The sequence below is a fragment of the Oryctolagus cuniculus genome, chromosome 14, assembly GCF_051225735.1.
Source record: "Oryctolagus cuniculus isolate XC-2025 breed Fujian yellow rabbit chromosome 14, ASM5122573v1, whole genome shotgun sequence".
NCBI lineage: Eukaryota > Metazoa > Chordata > Mammalia > Lagomorpha > Leporidae > Oryctolagus > Oryctolagus cuniculus.
Window position 1 is genome coordinate 44,690,776 of NC_142880.1, and position 14,858 is coordinate 44,705,633.

General features: G+C 44.0%; 1 protein-coding gene across 2 annotated transcripts in view; it reads left to right on the top strand.

Moving 5' to 3' along the window:
• Positions 1-339: 339 nt before the first annotated feature.
• Positions 340-14,858, top strand: part of FBXL7 (F-box and leucine rich repeat protein 7) — a 441,233-nt gene continuing 426,714 nt past the window's right edge. The window contains exon 1 of one of the 2 annotated variants that reach the window (XM_008262077.4): positions 340-874. In XM_008262077.4, coding sequence (XP_008260299.2) covers positions 838-874 — 37 coding nt within the window. In that variant the 5' untranslated portion in view covers positions 340-837. The remainder of the gene's footprint in view (positions 875-14,858) is intronic. The other variant, XM_070056603.1, reaches the window with a different exon arrangement.

Here is a 14,858-nt window from a genome sequence, read left to right on the forward strand (position 1 = left end):
TGCCCACACACCCAAACCAGGCCACCTTGGCAGACAAGCCCCAGGGAATTCGAATGACTCCTGGTGGCTCATCCTACAGCTCCGGACCTGGCCTGTAAAGAACAATAGCAAGCCGGAGCCAGCGACTCATTCCGGTCTCCAAGGCTCGCGGGTGGCGCGCAGAGCCGACGCCGAGCCTGGGGCGCGGAGCTGGAGCCCGGAAAAGGCGCGCTGCCCCTTTAAAAGGCCGCGCGTCTCCGGGCCGGCCTTCCTCCCCGGGGCTCCAGCTGTGATTGACGCTGGGCGGCGAGAGGAGGCGCCTGGCGCTAACAAAAGTCCGGCCCGCGGGCGAGCCGCGCCGGGCCGCCAGTCTCCACTCGCTCCGGGCACCCGCAACAAGTGGCCGCCGCGCCCTCCCCGGGGAAGCCGCGGGCGCACAGGGACGCCGGAGGGAGGCGGCCGAGTCCCGGAGCCCGGGCGCCCGCGCGCCCGCGCGGCTCTGCGCCCACCGCGGGGAGTCGGGGCGGGCGGATGGGGACCCGGCGGCGGCGGCGCGGCGAGCCTCTGGGCGGCCCCCGGGCGCGGGCTCTCCGTGGCGCTGCGCCCGCCGGCCCCGAACGCGGATTCTGAGCGGCAGCCACCCGGGGCCCCGCCCGGAGCACTCAGGGGTGCCAGGAGGGGACGGAGCACCGCCTCCCACCGGGGCGCAGGGGCCGCCCCTGGCCGAGATCGGCCTCGGAGCCAAGGGGTATGCGCAGCTAACGGTCCCGTCCGGCAGGCTTTCCAGTGGCCGAGCGCGCAGGCGGTGCGCCCCAGCTATGCAGTGTCCAGGGAGACGGCGGGCATGACGGCGACAGGATGGGCGCGAACAATGGCAAACAGTACGGCAGTGAGGGTGAGTGGGCCGCTCGTCCTCACCCACTGGGATCGTGTCCCTCCCCAGCCCCCTCCCCTTCCTTTCGACCTCGCGGCTGGGAAGGGGGTTCAGGCGCGCTGCCGCGGCGCGCCCCTGTTTGGCACCCCGTGTGGCCCATCACCTTCCCCCTTGGCACTGATGACCGAGGAGTGGGTCAGGCACCCTGAGGACGCTTGCCCCACCCCGGGGCGTCTTTAAGCAACTTCCCAGGTTGTGTTTGGGATGGTCCAAGTTGCATCGCAGTTGAGAACACATGTGCCTCAACTTTGCTTCTCTGGGCGCCTCGGGTTTAGGATGATGGTTTGGCAGATGGCAAGAAGACGTTTTGGAAAAATAACGCAGTGAAAAGTTTCCCAGGCCTTTGTGCTCCAGCCCCCTGGACTTACTTTCCTGTAGCAGGAAACACTTCTGGGAGGAGAAGTGAAGCTTGCATTCTTTGCTAACTGCCCTTGGTCTGACAGCTTCGTGAAACTAACCACCCTTGGGTCCCGCGAGGCTGCGCGCTTTTGTCTGGGCTCTCTCGGGCTCAAGATGGGCAAAGGACCATCTGTTACGTGGGGCTGGACATTGCCCAGAAATATTGCCTGTCAAGTGGGAACTTGGAAGTTGGGGAAACTTGAAACTCCACCTACTCCTCAAAGGATGATGGATGTGTGGGTTGGCTTCTCCCTCGTCCCTCCTCCCCCTCTGTGCATAGAACCCTAGTGTTGTAACCCAATTGATTCACTGCATGCCCTTGATATGCAGTTCAGCAGTCAGCGAGGTTTGTATCTGGTGAGCTTGGCTGGAGGGGAGCTGAGGCGACGCGGTCAGCTTTGCAGCCGGCCCCAGCGGACAGGCGCTCCTGCAGGAGGGGCCGGGCTTGCAGAGTCACTGCTGAGCCTCTGGAGGTGAGGAGCCTCCCATCACCCTGTTGCAAACTTTGAGCTGCAGTCACAGAGTGTGGGTGTCTCTCCCCGTGTTTATCCTGTTCGTTTCTCAGCGGCTTTGTGGAATTACAGCAGAAACCGACCCTAAAAAACCATGTCCACATGAAACTTTTGTTTAAGTCATTCTTTTCCAGATCATCATGTTTTGAATTCCATGTGTGTGTGTGTACACACATACATACATATTCTTCGTCACTCACTTTCCAGAAGCATATATAAACACTGATGGGCCTTCCAAAAGTTCATGAAAAAACTGTATTTCAGTTTTTTTGCACCAACATAAGCATGTCTTTTAAGTCTTTTTTGCAGAAATTTTTGGGTGCTATCTGTCTGTGTATCCATCCATCCATCCTGGGCAGTTGTGTGAGGACTTTTTTTTTTTTTTTTACTATTCATTTTTTAAAAAGAAGTTAAAGGTTGTCATTTTAGATAGAAAATATGAAAGTATGCCAAAAAAGATTATTGGAGAATCTTGGCCACTCCCCAAAATGTCTTAGAGTTAATGTTTCTAAAATGTGTGGAAAGATGAAAGATTCAGCCTTCTTACCCTGAATCATTAAAAAGCTTTCAATGATTGTACTATGTCCTTGTCAACTCTGGGTGTGCATGCAGTCTGCTCCCTGAACACTGTTGGGGTGAAGGGGAGCCCAGGGACTCTGCTGTACCTCTGAACACCCCACTCAGTCCTTCCAGTCTGCAACTCCTCTGATAGCCCAGCATTCTCCCATTGTACAGTGTGTGGTATATGACGACTTCCTGTCTGAACAGCAGAATTTTCAACCCTTGGGAGAGAAAAGGAGAGACAGGGAACTAATGTTCTCCAGCTGTTGTCCGTAAATGCTACCTCTGCATTTTCACTTCAGCTGAAGTCAGATTTTACTGGGATCAGATTTAGATACACTGTGGACTTTTTATAGACAAAACCTCTTGTACTCAGCTGATTCAAGGGAACCAATAGGAAGTTTGGGGAGGAAACTGTGAGTTTTGGCTGGAGGGGAACACTGTGGTTAGTTTTCATCAACTCTTCTCACATGCATCTAGATTTCTCTGTGATAGGCAAGGGAAAGACTAGAGGAAGAGAATTATTAGGACCCCTACCCCCTTCATACCTACCCTCAGTTATGCTATAGCCCCTCCTAAGTAGGATTATGTTTTACAATTATGTATGGTCAACTTTATGCTGTGCTATTGCCTGGTAAAGTCTGTGCAAATGATCTGGTTGGAATTTGCTGCTCTAGTGCCTTGTTTCTTGCCTAAAATGCCAAATTTCAAAAGAAGTGAAAAATATCTCCTAGACATAGTATACCCTTTGTCAAAAGAGACTGGAAATTAAAACCATTGTATAATTTAGTGCAATGAAGTATAATATATTTATAAAACTTTGATAGGAAATTATCAATGAATGTGTATTAATAGAGTACACATATAAAACACTGGTGTTTGTGTATACTTTGAACATCTGTAACATATGTATAGCATATGTATTAATGGCATTTGATACCACCATGCACATGCTTCTTGAATGTGGCAGAATTGTTGAATCATTAGGACTTGTAAAGTGTCAGTAATTTATTGGCAAGTTCACATTTTCCTGCTCTTGGAAAATTATCTTTCTTATTGAAAAAAAATTGTTCAGGAATATTGCCCTAGCAGGTGCAAGGGCACAAAGTCTTCCAAGTGTAATCAGTGTAACCCAAGGACCAGTGGTATCAGCATTACCTGGGAGCTTGTCAGAAACTGAGACTCTCCAGTTCTTTGATCATTTACACATGCACGTTCAAACTTCTTGGAGGTTCTTGTGTGGAGTGCAAGAGCATCAAGTTGTGAGGGTGGAGACTTATACCTAGTGTCAACTCTTGGGCTCTTCTTTCTCTAAGGAGAGAAATTCCTTGGGGGCATTGCCATTATCTGTTCCCTGAGTGTGTCATCATTCATTTCATGCCATAATGGGCAGCTTAGCAGAGGTTAGCCTTGGGGAGACATGTTGTAACCTATAGGAACCTAAGACTGTAAAGCTAAGAAATCAGTATGTGCCCCTCCCCCTATGTCATTTCTTTTTCTCTGTGGTCTCTATATTCCTCATTCATTCTCACCTTCCTTCCTAACTCATTCAGTCCTTAAATCCTTGCTTTTCTCGAAACATCCCTAATGGGTGTTTCCAAAGTGTTTTGTTTTCCTAAATCCTACTAAAGATTCAGATTAATGACCTAATTTGCAATCCTGCTACTCCCTGTCTTTAGACTGACTTGGATTCTTGATCTTTAGCTTTTTAGAAACATAAGCGAATGTCTAAATGATTAGTATGTTCTGGTAAATTCTTTTATGGAGGGCTATTCTTTCTCTCTTTATCTTTTTTCATAAAGTATAAGTTACAGCTCATGCATAGAAATCTGGAGAATGAGTTGCATGATTCAAAGCCATTAGAACCATTAGCTCTGACTCCAGTTAAGCCAAATAAACAAATCCCAGTTCAAGTAGGAAGCGAGGTGCTGTTTTCCCTGCCTTTTAAGGTTTCCCAGCCTCACAGTCACTAACTCAGTGGTTTCAGTGTCATGTTTATTCTACTCCAGCAGGTCAGAGGCAGTAGCACTTACTCTGTTAACAGCTCTTTTGCAAAGCCCTGGATAGTGTTGAATTGGAGCTGATGAGCCTATAGCAATGGGATTTGACCCTTGGTAGCTCTCTGCTCTACCAAGGGCTGTGGGTTCCTTTCACCATCTCAGATCTCTGTTGTTGGATAGGAGGCAAGCCAGTCACCCTAGAGCATTAATCATGGCAAATCCATCACCACCTTGGAAAACATGCTTTGAAATAATGACAGTTAAGGTTTGGTGCAAGTATGTATGTTCAGGGGTGATTCTGAGCACTCGACGTACTCCAGCTCACTTCATCCTCACAGTAATCCCATGGAGCAGGTACTCAGGTGTTCCTGTTTTGTCTGTTAGGAGACACAGGACTAGAGCGTTTGACAATTTTCCCGGAGTCATACAGTGGGTATGGGTTGAGTCGAGAGCAACTCTAAGCATTCATTCAGTGACCATATGTTTACGTTTTACTTCTACTGTGGCCCAGGGTCTCCTAGGTTCCTAGGATAATTTAGCAGGCAGATAAAGTTTCTGTCTTTTGCATATTCCGCTCTGTGTTTGTGTGTGTGGGTATGTGTGAGGATGGAGGGGAATTGGGACAGTTAACACACATACTCAAACATAATAATTCCATAAACCGTATGGTACATTACAAGAGGCTAAGGCCTCTGAATAATGGAAATTGGCAGATTATGGGAATTGGGAATGTGGGAAGAAAAGGGCACTGGAATTTTAATTGAGTAGTAACCATGGTCTTTACTGAAAAGCTAGCATTTAGACCACGACCTATAGGAAATGAGGGACTGTGCTTGGAGGATCCAGGTCCCCTGTCGCCATTATATCTAACTGCCATGGTGTTAAATGAAGGGGAATACTCCTCCATGCTGGTCCTAGTTATTTTGAACTGTTATAACACAGTAGCAGAAACTGGATGGCTTGTAAATTATAGACATTTGTTTCTCCAAGTTCTGTAGGGCAGAAGTCTGAGATCAGGGTTTTGCGTGGTCAGGTTCTGGTGAAGACCCTCTTCCAGGGGTGGATTGCCAGCCTCTCGTGTCCTCACATGGCCATGGTGGGAAGATAGCTAGTGTGCTCACCTCTTAGAAGGGAGCTAATCCCATTCATGAGGGCTCCTCCCTGTTTACTTTATTACCTCTCACAGGCCACATTCAGTCCCTTGCAATGTTTGAAGGCATAAAGTCTGACTTTATGAAAAATGTAGCATTATCAGTTTTCCATGGTCTGATACAGTAGAAGATTCAGTGTAGCCACTAACCTTGCTTTTGAGTTCTTTGATTCTATGTTTCATCCTGTTATATCATAATAGATATAAATGGGAAGATATTTTCAGAGATTTGGTGACTTTTTTTTTTTGCAAATTTAAAGCAAAAGAGTAAAAAGAGGTAACTTTTATTTCAGCTTGAGAATTAGCTCACATAAATTTTGTCTTTTATTCCCTCTACCCTTTGAAGCAGAATGAATTCTCTATTGATTTTGAGTAATGAGGTATCATTGTGCTCTTCATCTATATCTGCAGGTGTCTCTGGAAGCTGTTTAGCTACCATTGCTTGACTGACTAGTGGGAACTCCTAGGTACTGTGCATTTTAAGATTGTCTTAGAAATGTATTAAAAATATGTGACAGAATCTGGCATAAAAACTAGACTGAATCAATTCTTTGAATGAATGATGAGGGAGGTAAATGAAGTTTAGAAACTTAGTACTTAAAAATAATATTTGAAGAACTATCATGATGAGCATCATATTTCAGAGTGCTGAACAAAGATTGATTATAAGAATTACAAGAAGTTAGATTTGGCTTTAAGGAAGGCTTGCCAAATAATTAGAGGTGTCCAAGTCTCAGCTGGACTTCCTAATGAGGGAGCAAGTCTACAGGAAAGTGACCATGTACATGTGCTAGAGACTTCTGTATAGTGTACGGGATCAACCATCTGACCCTAAGCCAAGTCTCCTGGCAAGCATTCTTTCATATATGATGATGGCTGATGCAGGGTTATCATTTGGCTCTAAATTACTTTGCTCTGTTTCCCAGCATGATATGCCTCTATTGCTGTAACTGGTTATCCAACAGTACTATCCTCACTTTTCCTGGGTTAATTCTGTGTATATCTAATTGAGAAGCTAGGCATGGAAGCCCCCATATTTGTGACTAGAAAGGTTTATTTTGGCCCACTCTCTGGTCCAAGGTTGAATGGCCACATCTGATGAGAACTTTATTGCTGGCATAGTCTTGAGGAAGTGTAGGGTATCACTGGGCAAGAGACGAGGGAGAGCACATGTGTGTTTCAGTCTCTTTTCCTCTTTTGTCTTCTCTTTCCTTACAAAGTCACCAATATTCAACCATGTGGGTGGCACTCTGATGATCTATCTGATCACCTTCCAGAGGCCCCTCCTGTAAACACCACAGTCAGCTTACATTTCCATCCTGTTAATACCTCACAATAGGGATTGTATTTCAGTTCACATCAATCCCCAGGGAATGAACCATATCTTAGCCATAACATCTAGTAATTTCAGCCCAAGAGAAGTGCTGATTCACAGAAAGACTCTACTTCTCCACTCCCTAAATAATGACAGTTCTGGACAGACATGCCTAAAAAATGGGTGTGCTTTCCTAAGATAAATAACAATAATGAATGAAGTTATTAGGAGGAGTGGCTCAGGCTCTAAGGAGAAATTAACTGTTTGGTTTAGGAACTCTCCTTAGTCATTGTGCAAATCCTCATGTTCCACTTCTCACGGGGTTTAGTTCATGGAGACGTAGTATTGTGGTTATTAAATAACTGAGGGGCATTGCACGCTTCGGTGGAGGGGCAGACATACCTTTTCAGCCTGTGTGTTTCCCAAGCCTGCGTGGTGCAATGAAGGAGAATGGGAGCCTGCAGGCAGGTATTTCCAAAATGTGTTAGCTAATACCCCCAAAGAGGTACAGCTTTAAAAATTTTGACATGAATAATCACTAACCATCTCTGAATTTTCCTCAGCAATGAAACATAAACATATGGTCACCATTTTCCCCATTCCATGGTTGAAGAAGTGTAGACTGTTTCTGGAACCATAAATCTCTATTAGGTTGTGCATTAGATGTGCTCATTCTATCAATTCCTATTTAAATTCTTAAACCAGTAACAAAATGAAAAACAGTTGTTAACACTGCATGAACTCATAATTGTAACTTTAGAAGCCTTGAGCAATGTGTAGAAATGTTATTAAAACATATTTTGTTTGCTACCCTTTCTGTGGTAAATTCCTTTGCAGCATTTTCCAAGCAGATGTAGTAGTGGAAAGCAAATCAACATTTCTAGAGAAAAATGTCAGGAATTTCTCTGATACTTGTGGATTGACCTTCTTGCTGCAAGCCAGCCACTTTTTGGCAAGGTGGCGAGGTCAAGAAACATCTACTTACATGTGCACTTGAAACTTTTGGTTCCATGGACTACTTGGGTCAAATTGTGGGAGCACCTTGATTAAGTCCAAGGACAGGTCTTAAATGTTCTTACTCTCATTGGTAGCTCTGATCACAAAAGGACAAGGAAGGTGATTCACTGGAGATGGGAATGAAGACAGAGTACAGACACAAGCAGAGGGGAGAAGTGAACAAAGCGAGGGTGAATGGGAATTAGGACATCAGTTGTTTCTTGTTGCAATGAGAAGAATCAATGTTCTACTCAACTTTCTTTAAAAGAATATTAACTCACAGGATAAAAATGAATGTGAGTAGATATTTGGGAGGCTTGACTACTGCTATGACTATTTTATTTTCAATTATTTTGATAATTGCAGATAACAGTTATCGAACACTCCCTAGGGGGCCACTTCCTCTGCTAAGCACCTAACACAGCCATGTGTGTGGTACTCGGAACAGGCAGCAAGGCAGCTGCTGTTCACAGTTACCAACAGGGCATCTTGGAAGCTGACAGCCTGCCCAAAACACACAGCTACTGTGGCCCAGCCACACCTGAAATTTGTGGCTGCTGTTGTCCCAAACCCCTCTTCACTGTGTCCATCACCACTTCCGTCTCATCATTTGGCTTGTGCCCCAAATCCTTCCAATCTTTGTTTTGCTTGTGTATTTCAAAGAATTGCAATGCCTGAGAAGTAGCTATGAAAAAGAAATCTAAAAAGAGCAAGTGACAGTTTTATGGATTAGGTGATCAAAAATGAAAGGCATTCTCTGAAGGAAACGTTCAGCTCACTTTGTGTGGTTCCAAAGGACACATTAACTGCTCATTAGGCAGCAATCTGCTGGCAGATTGGCAGGCTACCTCCTGTCTATCAGAACACTAGCTAGTCAAGTAATTAACCTATTCTTTAGAGTCCACTGAGTGCAAAGTTAAACCTAGAGGGCTCTCTCTGGGTTCTCCAGAGCATTAACTTTTCACCAATCTTTGTGCCAGGATGGCCCTTAACCTGGAATACCCTTTGTAACTGCTCACAAACAAAAGTTAATTGAGGTCTGGGGAAAGAGAACATGTACTTTTCAAAACTGATATATGTATTTTTTTTCATTTTTTTTATTTAATTATTTAATGAATATAAGTTTCCAAAGTACGAATAATGGATTACAATGGCTTCCCCCCCATACCGTCCCTCCCACCCACAACCCTCCCCTTTCCCACTCCCTCTCCCCTTCCATTCACATCAAGATTCATTTTTGATTATCTTAATATACAGAAGATCAGCTTAGTATACATTAAGTAAGGATTTCAACAGTTTGCTCCCACACAGAAACATAAAGTGAAAAATAATAGATGATTTTTTTTTAATGATGATGAAATCAGATCAGACCTATTGTCATGTTTAATCCCAGTGAGAGTCAAGTTGGGAGTTGATCGTTTCTTTTTTTTTTTTTCTTTTTTCTTTTTTTTTACAGAGGATCAGTTTAGTATGCATTAAGTAAAGATTTCAACAGTTTGCACCCCCATAGAAACACAAAGTGAAATATACTGTTTGAGTACTCGTTATAGCATTAAATTTCAATGCACAGCACATTAAGGACAGAGATCCTACATGAGGAGTAAGTGCACAGTGACTCCTGTTGTTGACTTTACCAATTGACACTCCTGTCTATGGCATCAGTAATCTCCCTATGCTCCAGTCATGAGTTTCCAAGGCTATGGAAGCCCTCTGAGTTCTCCGATTCTTATCTTGTTTCGACAAGGTCATAGTCAAAGTGGAGGTTCTCTCCTCCCTTCAGAGAAAGGTACCTCCTTCTTTGAAGACCTGTTCTTTCCACTGAGATCTCACTCACAGAGATCTTTTGCCAGAGTGTCTTGGCTTTCCATGCCTGAAATACTCTCATGGGCTTTTCAGCCAGATCCGAGTGCCTTTAGGGCTGATTCTGAGGCCAGAGTGCTATTTAGGACATCTGCCATTCTATGAGTCTGCTGAGTATCTCACTTCCCATGTTGGATCACTCTCCCCTTTATTTATTCTATCGGTTAGTGTTAGCAGGTACTAGACTTGCTTATGTGCTCCCTTTGACTCTTAGTCCTTTCATTATGATCAATTGTGAACTGAAATTGATCACTTGGGCTAGTGAGATGGCATTGGTACATGCCACCTTGATGGGATTAAATTGGAGTACCCTGGTATGTTTCTAACTCTACCATTTGGGGCAAGTCAGCTTGAGCATGTCCCAAATTATACATCTCTTCCCTCTTTTATTCCTACTCTTGTGTTTAACAGGGATCACATATCAGTTAAATTTCAACACTTAAGAATAACTCAAAACTGATATATGTATTTACTTGAAAGACAGAGTAACAGAAAAGAGAGGTGGGGAAGAGGGAGGGAGAGAGAGAGAACGAGAGAGAGAGAGGGAGGGAGAGAGAGACAGAGAGACAGAGATATCTCCCATCTGCTGGTTCCCTCCCCAAATGCCCTCAATAACCAGGACTGGGTCAGCTTGAATACAGGGGTCAGGAACTCCATCTGGGGCTCCTAGGTGGGTGCTAAGGACCGAAGAACCTGAGTGATCACCTGTTGCCTTCCCAGGTGCATTACAAGGGAACGGGATGGGAAGCAAAGCAGCTGGGACTTGAGCCCAGAGCTCCCATATATATCCCAAGTGGTGGCTTAATGCACAGCACCGTGTTGCCTGAGCCAGCCTCTATGAACAGTTTGTAATTTGTATCTTGTATTTCCCTCTGGTTTCAAAACTACAATTTTAAAAGATCGGTTTATATGAGGAATTATTGCAAAATGCTTTTTTTTTTTTTAACCAGCCTGTGGGAGCCTTTTCCATAATTATGAATTGGTATTGCTTTGGAAATTATGAATTGTTTTAGAAAGTAATCTCGCCATCACCGGAACTGTGGGCGAGGTGTCTCTCATTATGCCCAGGTTGTAGGGGAGGGAACTGGGGCCTTGGCAGACTAAGTGGTTTGCCTTGATTTTGCAGTGAAGTGTAGGTGGGGTGATATAGCACACTGTGTTGTCCCATTGCTCTTCCCCAGGTGTTATTATTTAAAAAAGAGAATAATCATTATGTAGGATTTTTAAAAAAAGGATTTATTTATTTATGTAAGAGCCAGAGTCAGAGAGAGAGAGAGAGAGAGAAATCTTCCATCTGCTGGTTCACTCTCCTGATGCCCACACCATCACTGACTGGGCCAGGCCAGAGCCAGGAGCTTCATCCTTGTCTTCCATGTGGGTGGCAGGGGCTCAAACACTTGGACCATCTTCCACTGCTGCTTTTCTCAGTTCATTAGTAGGGAAGTGGATCAGAAGTGGAACAGCCAGGGCACAAACTGGTGTCCATGTGGATTGCCAGTGTCTCAGGCCGTAACAACCTGCTGTGCCACAATACTAGTCCCCATTATAGAGGCTTGTAACTGGGAATTTCTGACAGTATTTTAAATTTCTTGAAAGTAAGAACCTGAAAGAACAAATGGGGAGCCTTTAAACTTCTACTAGAGGTAAAGAAGCGTTTTGTTAAATACATGAGTGTGGGTCTGTACCATGATCTCTATGGTATTTTTTAAAAAGCCTATGAATATCCCAATTGTATTTTCAATGAACCTTTCTCAGGCTTGGATATTTTACTCTCAACAAAAGTTTCTCTGGACATGACTTTTCTTCTGAAGACATTCTGACTTGGAACTTTATATGTATGTATTTATATAATTACATATTTTTATGGGTAAAACAATTTAATTTGTATATCTAAGGAAACATTAGGTGCTTGCTAAATATTGTAAAAGATGATTGCTGAAAACTTTTGAAGCACGCCACTTTATAGCACTGTTGGTCTAACTTTTTTCAATCATTAGTATTGAGTAGAATGCTACTGTGTATTTTTGTTGAAAATTATATGGTTTGTAATATTTATTTCAGCTGATTTGGGAATTGGATTATGTGAACAAATTAAGCAAATCATTAATCCAAAAAACATTTAAGAAATTATTTTATTTTTAAAAATTTTATTTTCATCTAATTGAAAGGCAGACAGGGCATGAGAGACACATACAGAGAGAGAGAAAGAGAGAGAGAGAGAGAGAGAGAGAGGGAGAGAGAAAGAGATAGCAATATCTTCTATCCACTTGTGCACCCTCCAAATGCTGGCAACATCCAGGGTTGGATCAGGCCGAAGCTAGGAGCCAGGAACTTCATCTAGGTCTTCCTCAAGCACATGAGCCATCATCTGTTGCCTTCAAGGATGCACTTTATCAGGAAGCTGGATTGGAAGCTGAGTAGCTGGGACTTGAACCAACATTCCAGCTAGCCCTTGGATATGAGATGCAGGCAGCATCCCAAAATTCTGATCTTTAATAAATCATTTCTTTGGCTCTGAATTTGCTCTCTGGATTAAAGAGTCATAGGCTTATAAATCTTTTAAAATTCATGTCGATCTAATTTCTCTTAGGTCTTTGAATATTTATTTTTCTCCTGTTTATTTTATAAACTATTCAAGTTATTATGTGTGCCTGCTATGATAGAGATGATTTCTTGTAGATCTTCCTCTGCCTACATTAGTAAATGCAATAAAATAATCAGTATAAGAAAATATGAAAGATATCGTGATCTGTAGTGTATGTGTACATGTGCATGAGACCTTATTTATTCATTTTATTTTTTAATTTTTTAAAACAATATTTTATTTATTTTTTGAGGTAACACTTTTTCAATTTACGTTATAGTCAATGAAAGAGCTCAACAAATAAATGTAGAAAGGAAAATAGACAAGTAGTATAAACAATAAGCAAATGAAGAAATTTCAACTTCACTAATACACAGTAAATTTTGAAGCAGCCACAAAGTCATTAAAACTATAATAGTTTATAATTTCTATCAATTTTTTGACAAAGATTCAAAATAGAATTTAATAAAACCTGTATTTTTACTTTTTTATCATATCAGATTACTTTATTGTTTCAAGAAGCATGACGTAGTCTGTATTCATTGTTTCTTTCAAAAATTACATGAGTGAGTTCATAGGAGCTCCTTTCAAATGATGTACTAAACAGCAGTGAAAAGGAATAGACTACTGTGTACTCGGTATGAATACACATCACAGACATTTTGAGAAAAAGGAAGTTGCATTAATTTAGTATATGACTGTATGAGTTTTGTTGTCTGGCGCTGTGGCATAGGGGGTTAAGCCTCTGCCTGGGTCACCGGTTTGTATCCCAGCTGCTCCTCTTCCAGTCCATCTTTGTGCTAATCGCCTGGGAAAGCAGTAGAAGATGGCCCAAGTGCTTGGGCCCCCAGCATCCACAAGGGAGACCTAGAAGAATTTCCTGGCTCCTGATTTCAGATCAGCCTAAGCTCTGGCCATTGCGGCCATTTGGGGAGTGAACCAGCGGGTGGTTCATTGTCTCTATCTCTCTCTGTAACTCTGCCTCTTAAATAAATAAATAAGTCTTTATTAAAAGGCAAACATGACTCTAGAATCCAATCTTGTTTTTTTTTTTAATGATTTATTTGCTCGAGAGGCGGGGGGGGGGGGGCACCCAACCATTGCTTTACTTCCCCAGAACACATGACAGGTGGGGTCTGAAATCAGAAGCTGGGAACTCAATCCAGGTCTCCCACATGGCTGGCAGGGTCCTAAGTACTTGAACCATCACTGCTGCTTTCAAGAGTTTGCATTATCAGGAAGCTGGAGTCAGGAGCTGGGAGTTGAACCCTGGTACTGCCACGTGGGGAGTAGACATCTTAGCTGGTGTCTTAGCTGCTGGGTCGAATGCCCACTGTAAATATTAATTTTAAACACTACGTTTCTACAAATTAAGCAAACTCCATTATGTTGCTTATTTTTTTTTTGTTACTGTCTATCAAGATTAAGTGTCCTTCTGTATGGAATTTAAGAAATACTATCCAAAATAGTGTATCATTTGTATTTTAATTTTGCTGTGGAATGAGATTAATAATAACAGGTGGCCGGGCCGTGGCTCACTTGGTTAATCCTCCACCTGCGGTGCCGGCATCCCATATGGGCGCCGGGTTTTAGTCCCAGTTGCTCCTCTTCCAGTCCAGCTCTCTGCTGTGGCCTGGGAGGGCAGTGGAGGATGACCCAAGTGCTTAGGTGCCTGCAACCCCATGGGAGACCAGGAAAAGCACCTGGCTCCTGGCTTTAGATCAGCGTAGTTCCGGCCATAGCAGCCATTTGGGGATGAACCAATGGAAGAAAGACCTTTCTCTCTCTCTCTCTCTCTCTCTCTCTCTCTTACTCTGTCAAATAAATAAAATGAAATAATAGATTAACCATATAGCTTTTAGAGGAACAATTTAAGATATAGGGTCATCATAAGAATGTGCCCAGGGGGCCAGCATAGTGATATTGGAGGTAAAGCTGCCACCTGTGATGCTGGCATCCCTTTTTTTTTTTTTTTTTTTTTTGAAAGGCAGAGTGGATAGAGAGAGAGAGACAGAAAGGTCTTCCTTTGCCGTTGATTCACCCTCCAATGGCCGCCATGCCTGGTGCGCTGCAGCCTGCGCGCCGCGCTGATCTGAAGCCAGGAGCCAGGTGCTTCTCCTGGACTCCCATGGGGTGCAGGGCCCAAGCACTTGGGCCATCCTTTACTGCACTCCCTGGCCACAGCAGACAGCTGGCCTGGAAGAAAGGCAACCGGGACAGAATCCGGCGCCCCGACCGGGACTAGAACCTGGTGTGCCGGTGCCTCTAGGTGGAGGATTAGCCTATTGAGCCGTGGCACCGGCCGCTGGCATCCCTTATGGGTGCTGGTTGGAGACCCAGTTACCCTGCTTCTGATCCAGGTCTCTGCTGATGTGCTTGGGCAAGCAGTAGAGGATGCCCTAAGTGCTTGGGCCCCTGCACCCATATAGGAGATCCAGAAGAAGCTCCTGATCCTGGCTTTGACCAGGCTTACCCCCAGCTGTTGTGGCCATTTAGAGAGTGATCAGCGGATAGAAGATTTCTCTCTGGTCTCTCTCCCTCTCTCTCTCCCTCCCTCTCTTTCTCTGT